The sequence below is a fragment of the Erpetoichthys calabaricus genome, chromosome 4 (assembly GCF_900747795.2).
Source record: "Erpetoichthys calabaricus chromosome 4, fErpCal1.3, whole genome shotgun sequence".
NCBI classification, from domain to species: Eukaryota; Metazoa; Chordata; class Cladistia; order Polypteriformes; family Polypteridae; genus Erpetoichthys; species Erpetoichthys calabaricus.
The window spans coordinates 158,623,056-158,642,829 of record NC_041397.2 but is presented as its reverse complement, the minus strand read 5'-3'; the positions used below and the strand labels follow the sequence as shown (position 1 = coordinate 158,642,829).

Genomic DNA, 19,774 nt, shown 5'->3' with positions numbered 1-19,774 from the left:
ACCCAAGCATGACATTCTAAAAATAACCATATAAACATATGGTTTCTACTTCGCGGATTTTCCTACTTCGCGGGTGGCTCTGGAACGCAACCCCCGCGATGGAGGAGGGATTACTGTATATATATATATATGTATTTATATATATGTATATATATATATGTATTTATATATATGTGTATATATATATGTATTTATATATATGTGTATATATATATGTATTTATATATATGTATATATATATATGTATTTATATATGTGTATATATGTATATATATATATGTATTTATATATGTGTATATATGTATATATATATATGTATTTATATATATGTATATATGTATATATATATGTATTTATATGTATATATATATATGTATATATATATATGTATTTATATGTATATATATATGTATATATATATATATGTATTTATATGTATATATATATGTATATATATATATATGTATTTATATGTATATATATATATGTATATATGTATATATATATGTATTTATATGTATATATATATATATGTATATATATATATATGTATTTATATATATGTATTTATATGTATATATATATATGTATTTATATATATGTATATATATATATGTATATATATATATATGTATATATATATATATGTATATATATATATATATATGTATTTATATATATGTATATATATATATGTATTTATATATGTGTATATATATGTGTATATATATATATATATATATATATATGTATTTATGTATGTGTATATATATGTGTATATATATATATATATATATATGTTTATATGTGTGTATATATATATATATATATATATATATATATATATATATATATATGTATTTATATATATATATGTATTTATATGTATTTATATATGTATTTATATATATATATGTATTTATATGTATTTATATATGTATTTATATATATATATGTATTTATATGTATTTATATTATATTATATTATAAGTATATGCATATATATGTGTAAATATATATATATATATATATGTATGTATATATATATACATATATATATATATATGTGTATATGCATATATATGTGTATATATATATGTGTATATATTGTCACGCTACAGATTTGCACAGAGACACAGGAGGTTGTAGAAAAAAAAAGGAACTTTTTTCAAAGCACTGCAAACAAACATTTGTCTGTTTTCAAACGGTTAAACGTGTTCCATGACAAGTCAGAGATGACAGTTCTGCCAGGAGCAGAGAATGTTTGAGAGAGAGAGAAGGAGAAGCAAACAATCAATTTAACAAACTGAAAGAAGCCCGTGCAGGCTTTTTAAGTAGGCGGAGCACTGCGCGAGAGGTATATTACGCGACAGAGCCGCCAGAAATGTAAGCGGAGGAATGTGAAGGTAGTCTGTCAATGTTTTTCAGGGGTTTTCCCAGGGGCGTCTGTTTTCTTTGGAAGTGCGATCAGCTCCGCAGCTCACACCCTCTCCTTCAGCTTTATTCACGTTTCCGTGAATCAAGCGATCCTCCAGGCCAGGTTCAAACAGACGTGACAGAACATCAGCATTAACATGCTCAGAGCCAGGTCGATGCCTGACTATTAAACTGTAAGGTTGTAAGCCCAAGAACCATCTCATGAGACGGGAGTTTGTATCCTTTTGACGGCATAGCCATTTGCTAGTCCATTTAATCGCCAAACATTCATTTTCAATAGTTGAATAATTGCGTTCTCTGGGGAGTAATTTCCTACTCAAGTATGTGATAGGGTGTTCTTCCCCATCGAAAACCTGGGACAGGACTGCGCCTGCTCCGTATGCACTTGCGTCCGTCTGTAGTACAAAATGTTTAGAGAAATCGGGATTTCGCAGCACTGGATAAGAAGACAAAGCGGTTTTTAAATCTGAAAAGGAACGTTCGCAAGGTTTTGTCCATAAAATATGCCGTTTTTTTCTTCCCTTAGTAAGCTCTGAGAGAGGAGCAGCCCTATTTGCAAAGTCAGGGATGAATCTTCTGTAATAACCCGGTAGCCCCAGAAATGCGCATACCTGTTTCTACGTTTTAGGACGTGGGTAAGCGAGCACCTCTTCTATTTTTCTTAATTGTGGACGAAGTAAACCCCTGCCCATGGAGTAACCTAGATAATGAGTCTCAGACATACCTAGTTTACATTTCTTAGGGTTCACAGTCAACCCATCTTGTCTCAGGCTATCAAGGACAGCCGGAAGACCTTCTAAATGCGATTGCCAATCACTGCTGAAAATCACCACATCATCAAGATACGCCCCAGAATATTTAGAATGTGGACGCAATATCTGATCCATCATACGCTGGTATGTTAGAGGGGCCCCATGAAGACCAAACGGGAGTCTTGTAAATTCATAAAGTCCATCAGGAGTCGCAAATGCGGTTTTCTCACAACTGTCAGCCTCTAGAGGCACCTGCCAATAACCCTTTGTGAGGTTTAGCGTGGAGATATAGGTCGCCTGACCCAGTTTTTCCAACAGCTCATCTACTCTGGGCATTGGGTAAGCATCAAATTTGGAGACCTTGTTCAGTCACCTAAAATCGATACAGAAGCGAACCGAACCTTCTTGCTTGGGAACTAACATGACCGGACTACACCAGTCACTTTTACTTTCTCGAATTACACCTAGCTCCAGCATCTTCTTGACTTCTTCACGCACAATATTTCTTCGTGCTTCCGGGATTCGAAACGGCCGCATCTGTACCCGGACACCGGGTTCAGTAGTGATTTTATGTTCTGCTAAATTAGTGACGCCTGGCAAGTCTGAAAAAACATCAGTGTTCTGTTTAATCAAGGTTAATAATTCTGTCTTTTGTGAGCCAGTCAAATCGTTACCAATGACAACATCAGTCTGAGAAACAGCATCTAAGGAAGTGTAAACCCCTTGTCGGTCGTGCCATTTCCTCAAGAGATTAATGTGTAAAATTTGGAATGGTTTTTGCCGGCCTGGTATCCTAACTTTGTAATTTACTGGTCCCATACGCTCCTCGATAATTGCCGGGCCCTGCCATTTAGCTAGGAATTTGTGCGGGTCAGACGGAACCAGTACTAAAACACGATCGCCGGGTTTGAATTCACGAAGTTTACTGTGCCTATCGTAAAGACGCTTCTGTGTTTCCTGCTCGCGTTGTTGATGCTCCACAGCAATAGAAGAAAGTTTAGAAATTCTATCATGTAATGAAACTACCCGCTCTGCAAAGCTCAGCCCGAGAGATGTTGACTCGTGTCCCATCCATTCCTCCCGTTCAATATCCAGGATGCCTCTTGGGTGCCTGCCAAATAACAGCTCAAACGAACTCAAGCCAGTGGACGCTAGCAGCGATTCCCGCACCGCGAACATAACAAAAGGCAGGACAGAGTCCCAAGATGTAGGATTATTATGAGCAACTCGTCTGATCATTTGTTTTAAAGTCTTGTTAAACCTTTCAGTCAAACCATTAGTCTGTGGATGGTAAACTGTGGTGCCCAATTTCTTAATAGTGAATCTATCACACTATTGTTTCATCACACGAGAAGTAAAAGGTGTGCCTTGGTCAGTCAAAATTTCCCTAGGAATGCCAATGCGAGTAAAAATCACACACACAGCTTTGGCTACAGTGGAGGAGTTGGCCTTTTTCAAAGCAGCTACCTCTGGATATCGTGTTGCATAGTCAACCAACACCAGCATATATTGGTACCCATTCTTAGTCTTAGGCAAAGGGCCTACAATATCTAATCCCACCCTCTGAAAGGGGACATCCAAAATAGGCATAGGACAAAGGGGAGCCCGAGGAGGCGTATAAGCGGAGACGATCTGACAGTCAGGACATGAAGTACAGAACCGTTCAACATCTTTTCCCATATTCAGCCAATAAAATTGTTTTGATAACCGCTCTCTGGTCTTCTCAGCCCCCAGGTGCCCTCCCAAGATGTGAGAGTGGGCCAGCTGCAAAAGAATTTCCCTATGCACCTCAGGTACAACTAGCTGCTCCATAAATTCCCCTATTAAATGGTCTGAAATCACTCTGAAAAGACAACCGTCTTTTTCTAGAAAGTGTGGCATTTTCAAGCCCCCAGTATCACACTCTTGGTAATAGGAGTCACTAGCAATGCAAGCCTGTTTAAATGCATATTCTAATGAGCCATCAGCATGCTGCAAGCACACAAAATCTGACTGCACGCTAGTACTCCGTTTGGGTTCGGAGGCATTTGCAATCTGAGAGGATGTAGAAGGGCCTTCCTGCCATTCCGGGAAATTGTGGGGGGTGTCTCCCGCAGTCTCGCTGGAGAGATCGGGTTCAATATCTAATTGGGGCTCTAGATTTTCCCCAGCCGCCACTAGTTCTCCTTCTTCTTCCTTCCCACTAAGCTCAACAGGGGACTTGATGACTGGTGAGCGATGTTCAGCCATTAGTCTAGGAAAAAGGGCATTTCTTCTGCCTATTAGTAAAGGCCAAGGGCATGAGTCAGAAACAGCAGACCAAACTTTAAAGTGACGACCCTTATAAGTTAAAGGAAGAAGTAATGTATGATAGTATTTAACATCTCCATGTACACAACGTATCTTTACAGTCTCAGTGTTACTAAGGTATCTGTCGTCAAGACAGTCCCGTCTGACAACATAAAGGTCACTGCCCGAGTCCAACAACGCCATCATCTCATGGCCCCCAAACTGTACCGAGATCAATAAGCCATCTTTCTCTTTTGATGAATCCGGAATATTTGAGCAGCAAACCTCCACCAAACCAACTTCCATTGATTGAGCTGGAGACAGGTGACATTCTTTCGCCAAGTGACCGAGTTGGTCGCACCGGAAACATTTTTGTTCAGCACCACTGCCGAAATATCCTCGGCGACGTCCACGGCTGCTTTCTCCAGGCACAGGCATCTCATTCATAACTGCGTTCCCTGGAGGCCTTCCCGACAAAATCCGATGATCAGGTGCTGAAGGTTGATGATGTTTAGGTCTACGGTCAAGGTGATGAGAATGCCCTGGGCGGTCTCTCTGAGGTTGTAACACAGCATAAGGGGCACCAAACCCACCGCTTTTTCTCCAAGCGGTCTGCGAGCCTTCTAACCGTTGAGATACAATCATCAGTGATTCAAGATTGTGACGAAGAAACTCATCTCGGAGAGGTGCAGGTATCCCGAACAGTACTATGTTCATAACAACCTTTTCTACGACTCGTTCCATCTTGTCCCCCTCAAACCAGCAATGCACTTTATGAATGTATTTGTGCACGGATGGAACCGTCCATATTAAGTTTCCAGTCGTAAAGTGCAAAACCTTTAGACAAAAAGGTCGTGGTTTTACACAAAAGAACTTGCTCCTTCAAAAAATAATAATCGCCAAGCTTATCAGCAGGTACATTTCGTAAGGAAAGAAGGGCATCACCAGACAAGAAAGGGGTGACGATAACAGCCCATTGACGTTTGTCCCATCCTAACAAAGTCGCCACTTGCTCAATAGCCAACAGAAACATCTCTGGGTCATCAGAAAGACCCATCTTCGTCAGCACATTCTTAGCATTGTCCGGGAGCGGAGGCAGTGGAACGATTCACCGAACATTTTGCGGATCACGATCCTCTGGATCGGAAGGGAGCGGAACATTTTGGCCGATTTGAAAAATGTATTCGGCATCCAACTGTGCATCCATCTATGCAACCACTCCTGGTACCACATGTCACGCTTGGGTCACAGATTTGCACAGAGACACAGGAGGTTGTAGAAAAAAAAGGAACTTTATGCAAAGCACTGCAAACAAACATTTATCTCTTTTCAAAAGTTTAAAAGTGCTCCATGACAAGTCAGAGATGACAGTTCTGCCAGGAGCAGAGAATGTCAGAGAGAGAGAGAAGGAGAAGCAAACAATCAATTTAACAAACTGAAAGAAGCCCATGCAGGCTTTTTAAGTAGGCGGAGCACCGCGTGAGAGGTATATTACGCGACAGAGCCGCCAGAAAGATAAGAGGAGGAATGTGAAGGTAGTCTGTGAATGTTTTTCAGGGGTTTTCCCAGGGGTGGCTGTATTCTCTGGAGGTGCGATCAGCTCCGCAGCTCACTATATATATGTATATATATATATATATATATATATATAAGTATAAATATGTGTGTGTATAAAATCTTATATTTTAAAGCTGCCATGATGGTTCTTGGTTAGTAATCATTTTTCTACTTCGGTGTACCAGATAATTTAATTCTCTGCTAACTTACAAAGTAAATGTAATCTCTTTTTATATCTGTTTTAGATGATAATGAGGTTTTCAAAGTGAAGAAATCAAACTATAGTAAAAAAATAGTTAAGCAGCTGAAGAAGGAGTACAAAGATGATCTGGAGAAAATAAGCAACTTAAAGCAGGAGCTAGGAAGTGCAGCAGAAGGTAAGACATTTGTAGTTTTAAACATTTGTTTGTAAAAGCATTTTTTAAAAAAATTTATTTATTTATTTTTATTGTAATCATTCCATACAAATAAATCAATTTATACAAAAAAGAATTGAAGACAAATCAAACCCCACCCTTGAGAAGGAGAGCGTGGCCAAAGGAGAATTGCTAAGGGCTTTTAATAGGGCAAAAATAAACAATGAAAACATATATACAGTAATCCCTCCTCCATCGCGGGGGTTGCGTTCCAGAGCCACCCGCGAAATAAGAAAATCCGCGAAGTAGAAACCATAAGTTTATATGGTTATTTTTATATTGTCATGCTTGGGTCACAGATTTGCGCAGAAACACAGGAGGTTGTAGAGAGACAGGAACGTTATTCAAACACTGCAAACAAACATTTGTCTCTTTTTCAAAAGTTTAAACTGTGCTCCATGACAAGACAGATATGACAGTTCAGTCTCACAATTAAAAGAATGCAAACATATCTTCCTCTTCAAAGGAGCAAACAAATCAATAGGGCTGTTTGGCTTGTAAGTATGTGAAGTACCGCGGCACAAAGCTGTTGAAGGCGGCAGCTCACACCCCCTCCGTCAGGAGCAGAGAGAGAGAGAGAGAGTTAGATAGAGAGAGACAGATAAAAAAATCAATACGTGCCCTTTGAGCTTTTAAGAATGCGAAGCACCGTGCAGCATACTTAAAAGCTGCACACAGAAGGTAGCAACGTGAAGATAATCTTTCAGCATTTTTAGACGAGCGTCCGTATCGTCTAGGTGTGCGAACAGCCCCCCTGCTCACACCCCCTACGTCAGGATCACAGATAGTCAGCGCAAGAGAGAGAGAAAGAAAAGTAAGTTGGGTAGCTTCCCAGCCATCTGCCAATAGCGTCCCTTGTATGAAATCAACTGGGCAAACCAACTGAGGAAGCATTTACCAGAAATTAAAAGACCCATTGTCCTCAGAAACCCGCGAAGCAGCGAAAAATCCGCGATATATATTTAAATATGCTTACATATAAAATCCGCAATGGAGTGAAGCCGCGAAAGGCGAAGCGCGATATAGCGAGGGATTACTGTATATTAAATAAATAAATGGAGAAGGAAAAGAAATGCGGAAATAATTATTTCTTCTTACTCTAAAATATTATTGATTAGATCCTGCCAGGTTTTGAAAAAATTCTGTACAGATCCTCTAACTGAGAATTTGATTTTTTCCAATTTCAAATAATATGAAACATCGGTTTCCCACTGACTTATCAGAGGAGAGTTAGGATTCTTCCAATTTAACAAAATAAGTCTGTGTGCCAAAAGTGTAGTGAATGCAGTCACAGTTTGCTTGTCCTTCTCCACTTCAGGTCCATCTGGAAGAGCACCAAACACAGCTGTTAATGGGTTAGGAGGGATTGTGATACTAAGCCTGTCTGAAAGGCACTTAAAAATTTTCGTCCAAAATGATGATAATTTGGTGTATGCCCAAAACATGTGACACAGTGAGGCAGGAGCTTGGTTGCAGTGTTCGCAGGTTGGGTCTTGCCCTGGAAACATTTTGGACAGTTTTAAGCGAGACAGATGAGCTTGGTATATAATTTTTAGTTGAATAATTCTATGCTTTGCGCATATGGAGCTCGAGTGAATTCTCTGCAATGCTACCTTCCACTCCTTTTCTGATATATTAATTAAGAGATCTTTTTCTCATTTTCCTCTTGGATCTTTGAAAGGAAGGGACTCTAACAAAATTTTATATAATGCGGAAATGGTGTCTAATTCCTCAAATTGAGCAGTATTTTTTCCAGCATGGTGGAGTGTACGAGATGAGGAAAATCGGGCAGTTTCTGTTTAACAAAGTTTCTAATTTGAAGATAGTTAAAGAAATGTGTAGGTGGGAGGTTGAATTTGGAACGTAATTGTTCAACGGATGCAAAGATATTGTCTATATAAAGATCTCTGAGCAATTTAATCCCAAATCTTTTCCATGTATTAAAAACTGGATATGTTTGCGAGGGTTGAAAGAGGTGGTTCTCTTGCAGGGGTGCCACAGATAATAGATTTTCCATCTTAAATTGCTTTCTAAATTGGTTCCATATTCTGAGTGAGTAAAGCACAATTGGGTTATTAGTATATTTGCGATAACTTGCATTAATTGGAGCGCAGAGCAGGGAGTATAAAGAAGTACTACAGGATTTTACTTCTATTGCGGACCAAGTCTGTGTATGTTCATTTATTTGTGTCCAGGTTTTTATGGCTTGTATGGTTTGTACAAGCGTTTTGAAAGAAAATGTTTCTGCTGTATCCCTCAGAGAGAAAGAGAGTAGGAATGGGTGAATCTGTAAATTTTCATTTGCCTTGTCAAATGACATTAATTTAATGCAGTGGTTTTCATTTTTAGGTTGTCACTTTTCATATTTGTATTCCTGTACAACCTTTATAATGTAAATTTGTAAAATTGAAAGAATTCTAATACCTGTAATTTGGCATTGACATGTTTAATCTTACAATATTTTTGTATTACTACTCCAGTGTGGAGAATGGATAGTTTACAGTTGCGTTGCTTTTACTCAATTTAAGTTTGCTTAATTAAAACTCATAATGACAGTGACAAAAAAATAGGATATACAAAAGAATGTTACAAGTGAAGTTACAGTGTCGGAGCTGAAACATTGGTAGATGCATCTAATGAAGTTCCTAAACTGGTTACATAAGAATTTTACTTGTCAATACATTCTCTCTTGCACTTCAACCCTCTACTGTATAAAATAAAACATAAGACTATGGGTGATAATATTAGTTAGCCTTATATCTATTCAGTGTTGTCTGCCACCTTCTGACTAGGAAGTCAGGTGCCATATTAGTTACTTGTTGTTTATTTGCAAAAGTTAATTTCAGAATGTTTAGTTGGCATTCTGGTAATGATCGATTGTCCAGCTATTGAAACAGGCTGATTTTTGCTCTTCTTTTATAACTGGTAGGACTGCAACAACTATTCATCATAATAGATAATAGATTATTTAAAATGTTGGGCAGTGATAATTATCAGCGATTAGTTGATAACGTCATTAGGCTCAGCATGTTGTGCTGCATAGTTGCATTACCACTTCATTCAGTTTTGAATGCATTTGAAAAAAGGAAGATGGTAAGCAAGTGCCAGAAAAGACAGTTCAACCTGAAACTTTAGTTTAGGTGCAGTTTATTCTGAATGCAGGAAAAAAAATGGTTGTGAGTTGCAAAATGTGTAGGTCAGACATCGTATGGCCTGAGAGCAGAATGGAAAAGCACAAACCTTTGAAGAGGAAATGTACCCTTACAGACTATGTGGAGGAGGAAAACTTTCGATCATCCCATTAAGCTAAATGTTACTTCAGCATTATGTGGTACAGATATGTGACAGGGCTCGCAAAATCGCTAGCCTGACGTCCCGGGGTTATTGTGTCTTCCAGTCGGGCTACCAAAATCCATCTCAGCCCTGCCCGTCGGGCTATCATAGGAAGGAAAAATATATGTCAATGCTTTTGCATTCTATCGCATGTAGCTGGGTAATTATGTCATTTTCGGGCATCGATGAGCCACTGTCAATATGTGAAATATTGAAAGCGCGTTTGAATTCGCTCTTGTTTTTTACTTTCACTTTGCAATCGCGCGAACTGTGTATAGAGAGCGGCAGTACTGATTGGTCAGTGACGGATTAATTGCGCACCAATTCCTCTGACATCATCTTATCACTCATTAGCTTAATATTCAAACGTGACAAGTGAAATCTCCCTCAGCAAGCTTAAACATGTGATAGAGGTTGATTGCGCAGAGAATTTAAAAAATCGCTGACCGTTATGTGTGTGCATGTGTAAAAATAGATGGATTTACGCAGGTGTTTTAGTTCTGCTGAGCCAAATAAGACAGGTCAGGGTGAAAAAGGGACAGCCAAAGAAAAGCCTACGACAAAGCGGAAAAGTTGTGACAAATCAGACTATGAGGCAAAAAGAAAGCGCAGCTTTTTGGTTTCATGGACAAAAGAATTTCTGTGGCTGGAATATGACAAGCTAAATAACATAATGTTCTGCCGGGTGTGTCGTGAGTTTCCCTCGATTTCTGACTCGACAAGCGCCTTTGTTACTGGGACCAGTAATTTTAGGAAAGACCCCATCAGAATCTATGAGAAATCTCTGCATCACAAGAAATGCATTGGTGCTCAGTCTGCAGCATCTTTCCCAGAACAAACACCAATTGCAAAAAACATACTAAAAATAAACCAAGCACAACAAGAAGTCCTGAAAAAGCTGTTTAGAACAGCGTACTATTTTGCAAAGAATGAACTACCATTGGCAAAATTTAGCAGTCTTTGCAAACTTCAAAAAGCAAATGGCCTAGAGATCTTGGTTCCATTTACCTCAATGACCATGCTTGCAGAGAGTTTATTGGAGCAATAGCACAAACTTCAAGAGACCAGATCGAAAAGGAAATTCAAGAAAGCAGGTTCTTATCCATTCTTGCAGATGGCAGTACAGACACTGGTATAATAGAACAGGAGTTGGTTCATGTCAGGTATGTGAGAGATAATGGTGACATATCCACATACATGATCAAATGTCAGCCAGTCAAGAGTGCAAATGCTGCCTGTATTTTAGAGGCTATTGATGAAGCAGTGAATACCATGGGTATCAGAGAAGACACATGGAAAAAGAAAGTAGTGTGTGCAAAGTTTGATGGTGCTGCAGTGATGATGGGTGAGAAAACAGGAGTAGCTGGGAGTCTGAAACAGAGGATACCCCACATCATAACAGTCCACTGTGTGGCACACAAATTAGAGCTAGCCGTGCTGGATAGCGTGAAAGGCTGTGAGTACCTGGTGAAATGTGAAGATACACTGAAAACCATCTTTAAGATGTACTACTATTCCCCAAAGAAGCAAAGAGAACTGACAGAAATAAGTGAACTGCTAAATGAGAAACTGGCACATTTCAGTGGCCTGAAGAGCACACGGTGGCTTCCAAGCTGGCTGAGATGTCTGAAGGCTGTGGAAAAAAATTACACTCCTACTGTTGTTCATATGGAGAACATGGCAGGAGGAAGTGATGTCAAGTCTGAGGGTGCAGCCAAGGCTAAGGGGGTGGTGCAGGAGATGAAGACTGAGAAATTTGTTCGCTTCCTGCATTTCATGTTGGACTACAGTACCATCTTATCCAAGTTCTGTACTGATTTTCAGCATGATAACCTAAACATCACACGAACAAATCAGTTAGTTGAGAGCACCACATCACGCTTACTCCGCCAAAAAACAAAACCAGGAGAATACCAGAAAACCTTGGACACAAAGTTCACAGCGAACGAGGATGGTAGCATTTGCTACTGTGGAACTCAGCTCACAAAAAGTCAGCAACCTGCTAGAAGAGGTGAGGGCACAGACAAAGACACCTTTGGTGCAGAGATTCAGAAGATTATTGAGAACACAGTCAAGTACATGGACAACAGATTTAAAAATCTGCGTGAAAAGCCTCTCTCTTGTTTCAAGGTTTTTGACCCTTCCACTCTGCCAGCTCTTCTCTGGGGTAGGGAAAATTATGGGGATGAACAGGTAGATTATCTTGTCACATATTTTGCCAGTTTGCTAGATGAGAAAGAGAAAATTCCACAAGAAAGGATGGATCTAAAAATGTGGCTTGCAGAACACCGGGGTAGCAAGGTAGATGATTGCTTGTACAGAGATCTCCCCTCTGGGAATCCAGAACACCTCTCTCATATCTTGTTGCTGGTGAAATTAATGCTGACACTTAGTACATCAACAGCCATCTGTGAGAGAGGATTTTCTTGCATGAACCGAGTGAAGACAACACATCGTACCTCTCTACACCCTGAAACACTGAATGACTGCATGCAACTCTCCATTAATGAGGAAACAGTTGAATCTTTTTGCCCTGACAAGTCAATTCGTTTCTGGATGTTTTCTGGAAAAGGTTCAAGACACCTAGATCATAAAACCACGACAAGAACAAAGAGCAGTGAAATGGAGGCTGATGCACAGGAAGAGAAAGCTGATGAAGGAGATGCTATGCCCTCAACGTCGAGTGGCATTTTCTCATCCGTGACTTCAGTGGAAATTTCAGATTCAGAATCTGACACAGACTGATTCATGTTCTACACAGTTCTTACAAGTTCATAGAAATTTCTGTTCAATTAGAACCAAATATTTGAGTTGATGATTGTAATTTTTATACAGTTGTTGTAATGTGTGTTTTAACAATTTTTTGATTGATGTTTTGTTTCCTTTACAATTTTATACATTAAAATAATCTCTTTTTTATTTGGGCTACTTAAATTTAGTTTGGGCTACCAAAAACTGAAGAGTGCCTGCCCGAAGGGCTACCAGGGATTTTGAAATTTTGCGAGCCCTGTGTAAACACAGTGTTTGCTAGGCATATTGGCATGACTTTTGGTTTTAAGTGTGGAATAATTCAAGTCATAGTCCAGCCCTCTAAAGTGTGAATACAACACTAACATATGCAACAGAATTTCATGATAGGCGAATAAAAAAATATGTGCCATTAGCTAGTAATGTGCAAGTACTGCTGCAGCACGCCAATTACCACTAGAATCCTGCATATGAAAAAAATCATAATGCCGGGCCACCTTAACTTCCCTAACAACTTCTCATCAGCGTCTTTCTTTTGCAAATGTGTCGATCAGCACAAGCAGCAAGCAGCTTGCTGACACCTCCCTCACAGACGCAGCTCAAGTCTGTTTATATGGGTGTTAAGTGCCTGGAATTGTATAGGGTAAATATATCATTATTTAGAAGACATGCATTTCATGTGTGTTCCATGTCTACAATGATCTATGTAAATGTAGGATGACAGGAAATGGACTTCAGTGTTCACACATTATACTCTTCATGTCAACATTTTGTCATTAGTACATGAAAAGAGTTTCTGTTTTAGTAATGTGTTTAACATTTCTTGCCTTGCATTTCCTGTCATCCTACATTTACCCAGATTGTTGTAGACACCCAACACATTTGAATTGCATGTGTTCCAAATAACAATATATTATTTAACCCAGTGTTTCCCAACCTCAGTCCTGGGGGCACACTGTGGCTGCAGGTTTTTGTTCCAACCAGCATCTGTTTTTAATTGGACTCCTGGGCTAATTAAGTAATGTGTTATTTCCCAAGTTCTGTGTTTTGGGAACAATATAGAAATGAGAAAACTAAGATTGGTAAAAAAATATATATATATATATATATATATAATATATACAGTGATCCCTCGCTATATCGCGCTTCGCCTTTCGCGGCTTCACTCCATCGCGGATTTTATATGTAAGCATATTTAAATATATATCGCGGATTTTTTGCTGGTTAGCGGATTTCTGCGGACAATGGGTCTTTTAATTTCTGGTACATGCTTCCTCAGTTGGTTTGCCCAGTTGATTTCATACAAGGGACGCTATTGGCAGATGGCTGAGAAGCTACCCAGCTTACTTTTCTCTGTCTCTCTTGCGCTGACTTTTTCTGATCCTGACGTAGGGGGATTGAGCAGGGGGGCTGTTTGCACACCTAGACGATACGGACGCTCGTCTAAAAATGCTGAAAGATTATCTTCACGTTGGCTACCTTCTGTGCAGCTGCTTCGTGAAGCGACATGCAACACGGTGCTTCGCATACTTAAAAGCTCGAAGGGCACGTATTGATTTTTTTATCTGTCTCTCTCTTTGCTCCTGACGGAGGGTGTGTGAGCTGCCGCCTTCAACAGCTTTGTGCCGCGGTGCTTCGCATACTTAAAAGCCAAACAGCCCTATTGATTTGTTTGCTCCTTTGAAGAGGAAGATATGTTTGCATTCTTTTAATTGTGAGACTGAACTGTCATCTCTGTCTTGTCATGGAGCACAGTTTAAACTTTTGAAAAAGAGACAAATGTTTGTTTGCAGTGTTTGAATAACGTTCCTGTCTCTCTACAACCTCCTGTGTTTCTGCGCAAATCTGTGACCCAAGCATGACAATATAAAAATAACAATATAAACATATGGTTTCTACTTCGCGGATTTTCTTATTTCGCGGGTGGCTCTGGAACGCAACCCCCGCGATGGAGGAGGGATTACTGTATATATATATATATATATATATATATATATATATATATATATATATATATATATACACACACACAGTGGAACCTCGGGTCACGACCATAATTCGTTCCAAAACTCTGGTCGTAACCCGAAGTAATTTCCCCCATAGGATTGTATGTAAATACAATTAATCCATTCCAGATCATACGAACTGTATGTAAATATCCATCCATCCATTTTCCAACCCGCTGAATCTGAACACAGGGTCACGGGGGTATGCTGGAGCCAATTCCAGCCAACACGGCACAAGGCAGGAACCAATCCCTGGCAGGGTGCCAACCCACCTCAGGACACACACAAACACACCCACCCACACACCAAGCATACACTAGGGCCAATTTAGAATCGCCAGTCCACTTAACCAGCATGTCTTTGGACTGTGGGAGGAAACCCACGCATCACTGGGAGAACATGCAAACTCCATGCAGGGAGGACCCGGGAAGCGAACCCAGGTCCCTAGGTCTCCCAACTGCGAGGCAGCAGCGCCACCGTGCCACCTGTATGTAAATATATTTTTTTTTAAAGATTTTTAAGCACAAATATAGTTAATCATACCATAGAATGCACAGCGTAATAGTAAACTAAATGTAAAAACATTGAATATCACTGAGAAAACTAACATTGCAAGAGTTCGCGGTATAGCTTTATGAACCATTCGCTGTAAACACTTTTTTTTTTTTTTTAATGAGTTTTAAGCACAGCACAGGGAAAAAAAATAAACATTTGAAAAATCCGTAATTTAATAAACCACCAAGAAAAGTAACATTGCAACAAATCACGCTACGAAGCACTTGCTGTAAACACTTTTTTTTAATGAGTTTTAAGCACAGGGAAAAAAAAGGAACATTTGAACAAATCCGAACTTTATTTAAAAACCAACCATAAACAACCAAGACAGTAACATTGCAGGGAGTTCATGCTAATAGCCTTACGAACTGCTCACTGTAAACACTTTTTTTAATGAGTTTTAAGCACAGGTAAAAACATGAACATTTGAAAAATCCATAATTTAATAAACAACCAAGAAAAGTAACATTGCAACAATGCACGGTATGAACTGATTGCTGTAAACACATTTTTAATGAGTTTTAAATGCAGGGAAAAACATGAACATTTGAAAAATCCTTAATTTATACAAAAAGTAACCATAAACAACGAAGTAAACTAACCTTGCATGAGTCGAGTTCTGGCATGAAGGAAGTGAGGAGGAAGAAGTAGCCACTCGTAGGATAGTTTTGCAGCAAATTGCCATGAATCTTCCTGCCTTTCTCACATAACATCGCCTCGCTTACGCTATCCCCTGCAAGTTGCTTCTCGTTCAGCCACACTAGCAGCAGTTGTTCTACCTCTTCCAGCACTTGAGGCCTCTGCTTGGTTAACACTGTAACTCCTTTTGCAATATCAGCTGCTTTAATGGCCTCTTTCTGCTTTAGAAAAGTCGAAATCGTAGATTTTGACTTCTTGTACTTGGCGGCAAGATCAGTAACATAAACGCCACACTCATACTTTTCAATAATTTTAATTCAATTTCAGTTTTCTTCAAACTTTTCTTCTCACCACTCTTCACTTGTTTAGAGGCCATGGTTAACTGCAAAATTAATGCAAAAGCACACAAAATACTGTAGAGCACAAAGAGTTCACAGTGAAAGCACGCCCATCTGACCGAGAACAATGCACAGGGAGAGACTGAACACATGAGGAACATATCGGCTTGTACGAACCGGAAGGGATACGAAATAGAGCACAAAGAGTTCACAGCGAAAGCACGCAGGCACGTGCAAGCACGCACGTCTGACCGAGAACAATGCAACACATGCGGAAATCATCTGCGCGTACAAACCGGAAGGGAAACTGGCTTGTTCGTCAACCGAGTGTGTTGTCGTGAACAGATGCAAAAGTTTGCCGAACTTTTTGGTCGTAACCCGATTTGTACGTGTTCATAGACGTTCGTGAACCGAGGTTCCACTGTATATATTAAAATATATTAAGCAGTTATATGAGAATAATGTATTTTTTTCTTTTTAACAATATTTTCATCTTGATTTTCATGCTACTTTTCTAAGTGTTCTCATTGTTTAATTAATCCACTATTTACTAATTAGTGGGTCTGATGCTAAAGTACTTGCAGCCTTTGATTATTCAGTGTTTGCCAGCATGTCTGCTCTGCTCATTTTTAATTGTCATTAATAAGATACAACGAAGGGGATAAACTGCACAGAGAAAAGGCAAAATATAATGAAATCAACAAAAGAGAGTTAAGCATTTAAATCTATAGCAAAAGTAGAGATATTTCTAAATGTCTTATAAATGTAAAAAATCATGCTGCTGTGCTTTTCTGAATGTAGAATAAAAGAAAAATAATACCAACTAATTAAATGAGATCAGTGTTATCAGGTGTTGTCAGTGATTAGGATAGGGTTGGAACAAAAACCTGCAGCCACAGTGTGCCCCCAAGGACCAAGGTTAAGAAATAATTAATAATAATTCTTTGCATTTCTATAGCGCTTTTCTCACTACTCAAAGCGCTCAGCAATTGCAGGTTAAGAGCCTTGCTCAAGGGCCCAACAGAGCAGAGTCCCAATTGGCATTTATGGGATTCGAACCAGCAACCTTCTGATTGCTAGTGCAGATCCCTAGCCTCAGAGCCACCACTCCTCTGATTTAACCTATACAATTCCAGGCACTTCACACCCAGATAAACAAACTTGAGCTCTGAGAATTTTGCATCTCACAGCTGCATTGGTGGAGGATGGGATAGCAGGCTGCTTGTGCTGATCGGCACATTTGCAAAACAAAGACAACGATGAAGAGGTGTGAAGGAATTTAAGGTGGCCTGGAATCATGATTTTTTCCTCGCCTTCAGGGATTCTAGTGTTAAACGGTTAAACAGATTTTGTGGCAGGACCACACAGTTTTAAATGTGAATAACAGCACACTCCCAACAGCAAATAAAATGCAATAGGCTGCAACAGTACATTGGCTGGATGCAAATGTGCCAGATAATCTGTGGTGGTAGAAGGTTTCCAGACACAAAAAAATTCCTCAACATATGACATTGATGTTTGTTGTGCTTAACTATTTTCAAATATTACTGCAGACTTCTATAAAAAAAAGGAACTAATAAAGTCATGATGGTGCAACTGATTTTTGTGTGATGTATTATTGTGGTAGTCAGATATTTACATGATGCTTTGCCAGTAGACTGTCTTCTTTCTCAAAAACTGGTGGTGCACTGAGAGTAACAACGTTAAAGCAGCTATGGTATTTGGATTTGTTTGGCCATTCCTTTGTCCATTATATTGTTACAGGTTGATTACAATCAGATGCCTTAAATTTATAAACAATATGCAGTTAATTTCAGTGTATGTAATAAAGCCACGTCAGAGATGTGAATCAAAAAAAGAATGGGAAACCACACAGAGTGCACTCCTTTGACGCTGGTTGCCGCCAGTTTGCAAAACCGAGTGGAAACTTGCAAACCCACAGCAAAAGGCTGGCGTGAGAATGTGCGTGGCTTTACGCCAAGTTTAGTTTTTATATATTTCGAAGTTAGCGTGGTAATGGGTATACGCAACATTTTTGTACGCACGCATTGTTTATACATGAGGCCTCTGGTTATTTGGTAAAAAATTCCATTTTATGCACTTTGTTTAATTTCAAATGAATATTTTTTTACAATCCAACTAATTGGTTTATCAACAAAATTGCTAGTTTAATCTATTATCAAGATAATTATTAGTTGCAGCCCTAATAAGTAGTCAGTATTATTTTAGTGGACTTTATTGTGCTGAGAGACTCAGTGTCAGAAATGGTGGTGTGTAATACTGGAGCACCTCAGGAAACTTTCCTGTTTATCCCCTACACAACAGACTTCCAGCACAATATCGGCGCTTGCGGATCTACAGAAATTTTCAGATGACTTCTCCATCTTAGGCTGCATTAATAATGGACATGACTCAGAGTACGGAGTGGAGGACTTGTGGTGCAGGGACAACGATCTGCAATTGAACATCAGCAAGACAAAAGAGATGGTGGTGGACTTGCTGCATGCCAAGCAGCCTCTGAGACCAGTCACCATTTAGGCAGAGAATGTGGAAGTGGTGCTGAGCTACAAGTACCTGGGGGTTCATATAAACAATAAACTGGGCTGATCTGACAACACAGTGGCACTGTACAAGAAGAGCCAGAACAGTCTGTAGTTCCTAAGGAGACTCCAGTGTTTTGATTTGTGCAGCAAGCTGCTGGAAATGTTTTTTTAAGTCCATAATAGCCAGTGTGTTGTTAGGCTGCAGTCTCCTTGGGAAGCAACTTGAGCTCAAAAAAAAGCGCAATATTTAAACATACAGATAGAGGGGGGAAAAAAATGGTGAAAAATACAGAGCTTCTATAATGTGTTTGTTTATATAAACAGCTTCTGTAAGAAGCCAAATTTCCCAATGGGGACAAATAAAATTCTGTCTGTTTCTCTGTCCATCTGTCCTTCTAAGAAAGCCTTCTCTATCACAGGGTGCACCTTGGAAACACTGGAAGCTGTTGTGGAAAAGAGGATAGTGGTAAAATTAAGATGCCATCATGAAAAATTCCCTTCAGGAGGTGCTCTCTTGGAGCACTTTTAGCCACAGGCTCATTCCACCACAGTGTTCCAAAAAGCACCTCAGTAGATATTTTCTCTCCAGTGCTATTGGGCAATTCAGTGCTTCCTCTTAATGTTTTAGTTAAGTACATTTTGGTTTATCTGCACAAAATAAATTTATCGATTGATTGATTCGTTGTATTTGTCCTGTGAGTCTGTATACTTGTTTTTTATATTTCTGCAGCGGTAACATCTGAATTACCCCATATAATTAATAAGGTTTATCTAATCTATCTGATATAATCTAATAAGGAAATATAATGGAATACATATCATGGCACATTGTGAAAATGTGCTTTAGCTCTATTTCGTTGTTATTACTTTAAATATCTCTTATATATATTTCTCTTCTGGTTCGTCCTGCTTCCACTTCAAAACTGGTCCCGCCAACACGGCATTTCTCAATTCCTATTCGTCCTCTTCCATGTCATGCACTATACTGGCCTGCTGAGCGTAATACATCCAACAAGTACTCGAGGTGCTGCCACAACGGTAAAGTAGCTTTACCACCTTTGCGGGAGCCACCTGTGTCTTTACAACAGCTTCTTACACAGCAAACGTCAGAAGCTAAAAATTATCGTGAACACATTCGAGAATACAACTCTTATCTAGCGTTTGCTTCCATGGGTGCAAAGA

At 39.2% G+C, this 19,774-nt stretch overlaps 1 protein-coding gene across 1 annotated transcript in view; it reads left to right on the top strand.

The window, feature by feature from the left end:
- The window catches only part of paxbp1 (PAX3 and PAX7 binding protein 1), a 276,767-nt gene that overhangs the window by 40,333 nt on the left and 216,660 nt on the right, over nucleotides 1–19,774 (top strand). The window contains exon 2 of the mRNA XM_028799899.2: nucleotides 6,260–6,391. Coding sequence (XP_028655732.1) covers nucleotides 6,260–6,391 — 132 coding nt within the window. The remainder of the gene's footprint in view (nucleotides 1–6,259; nucleotides 6,392–19,774) is intronic.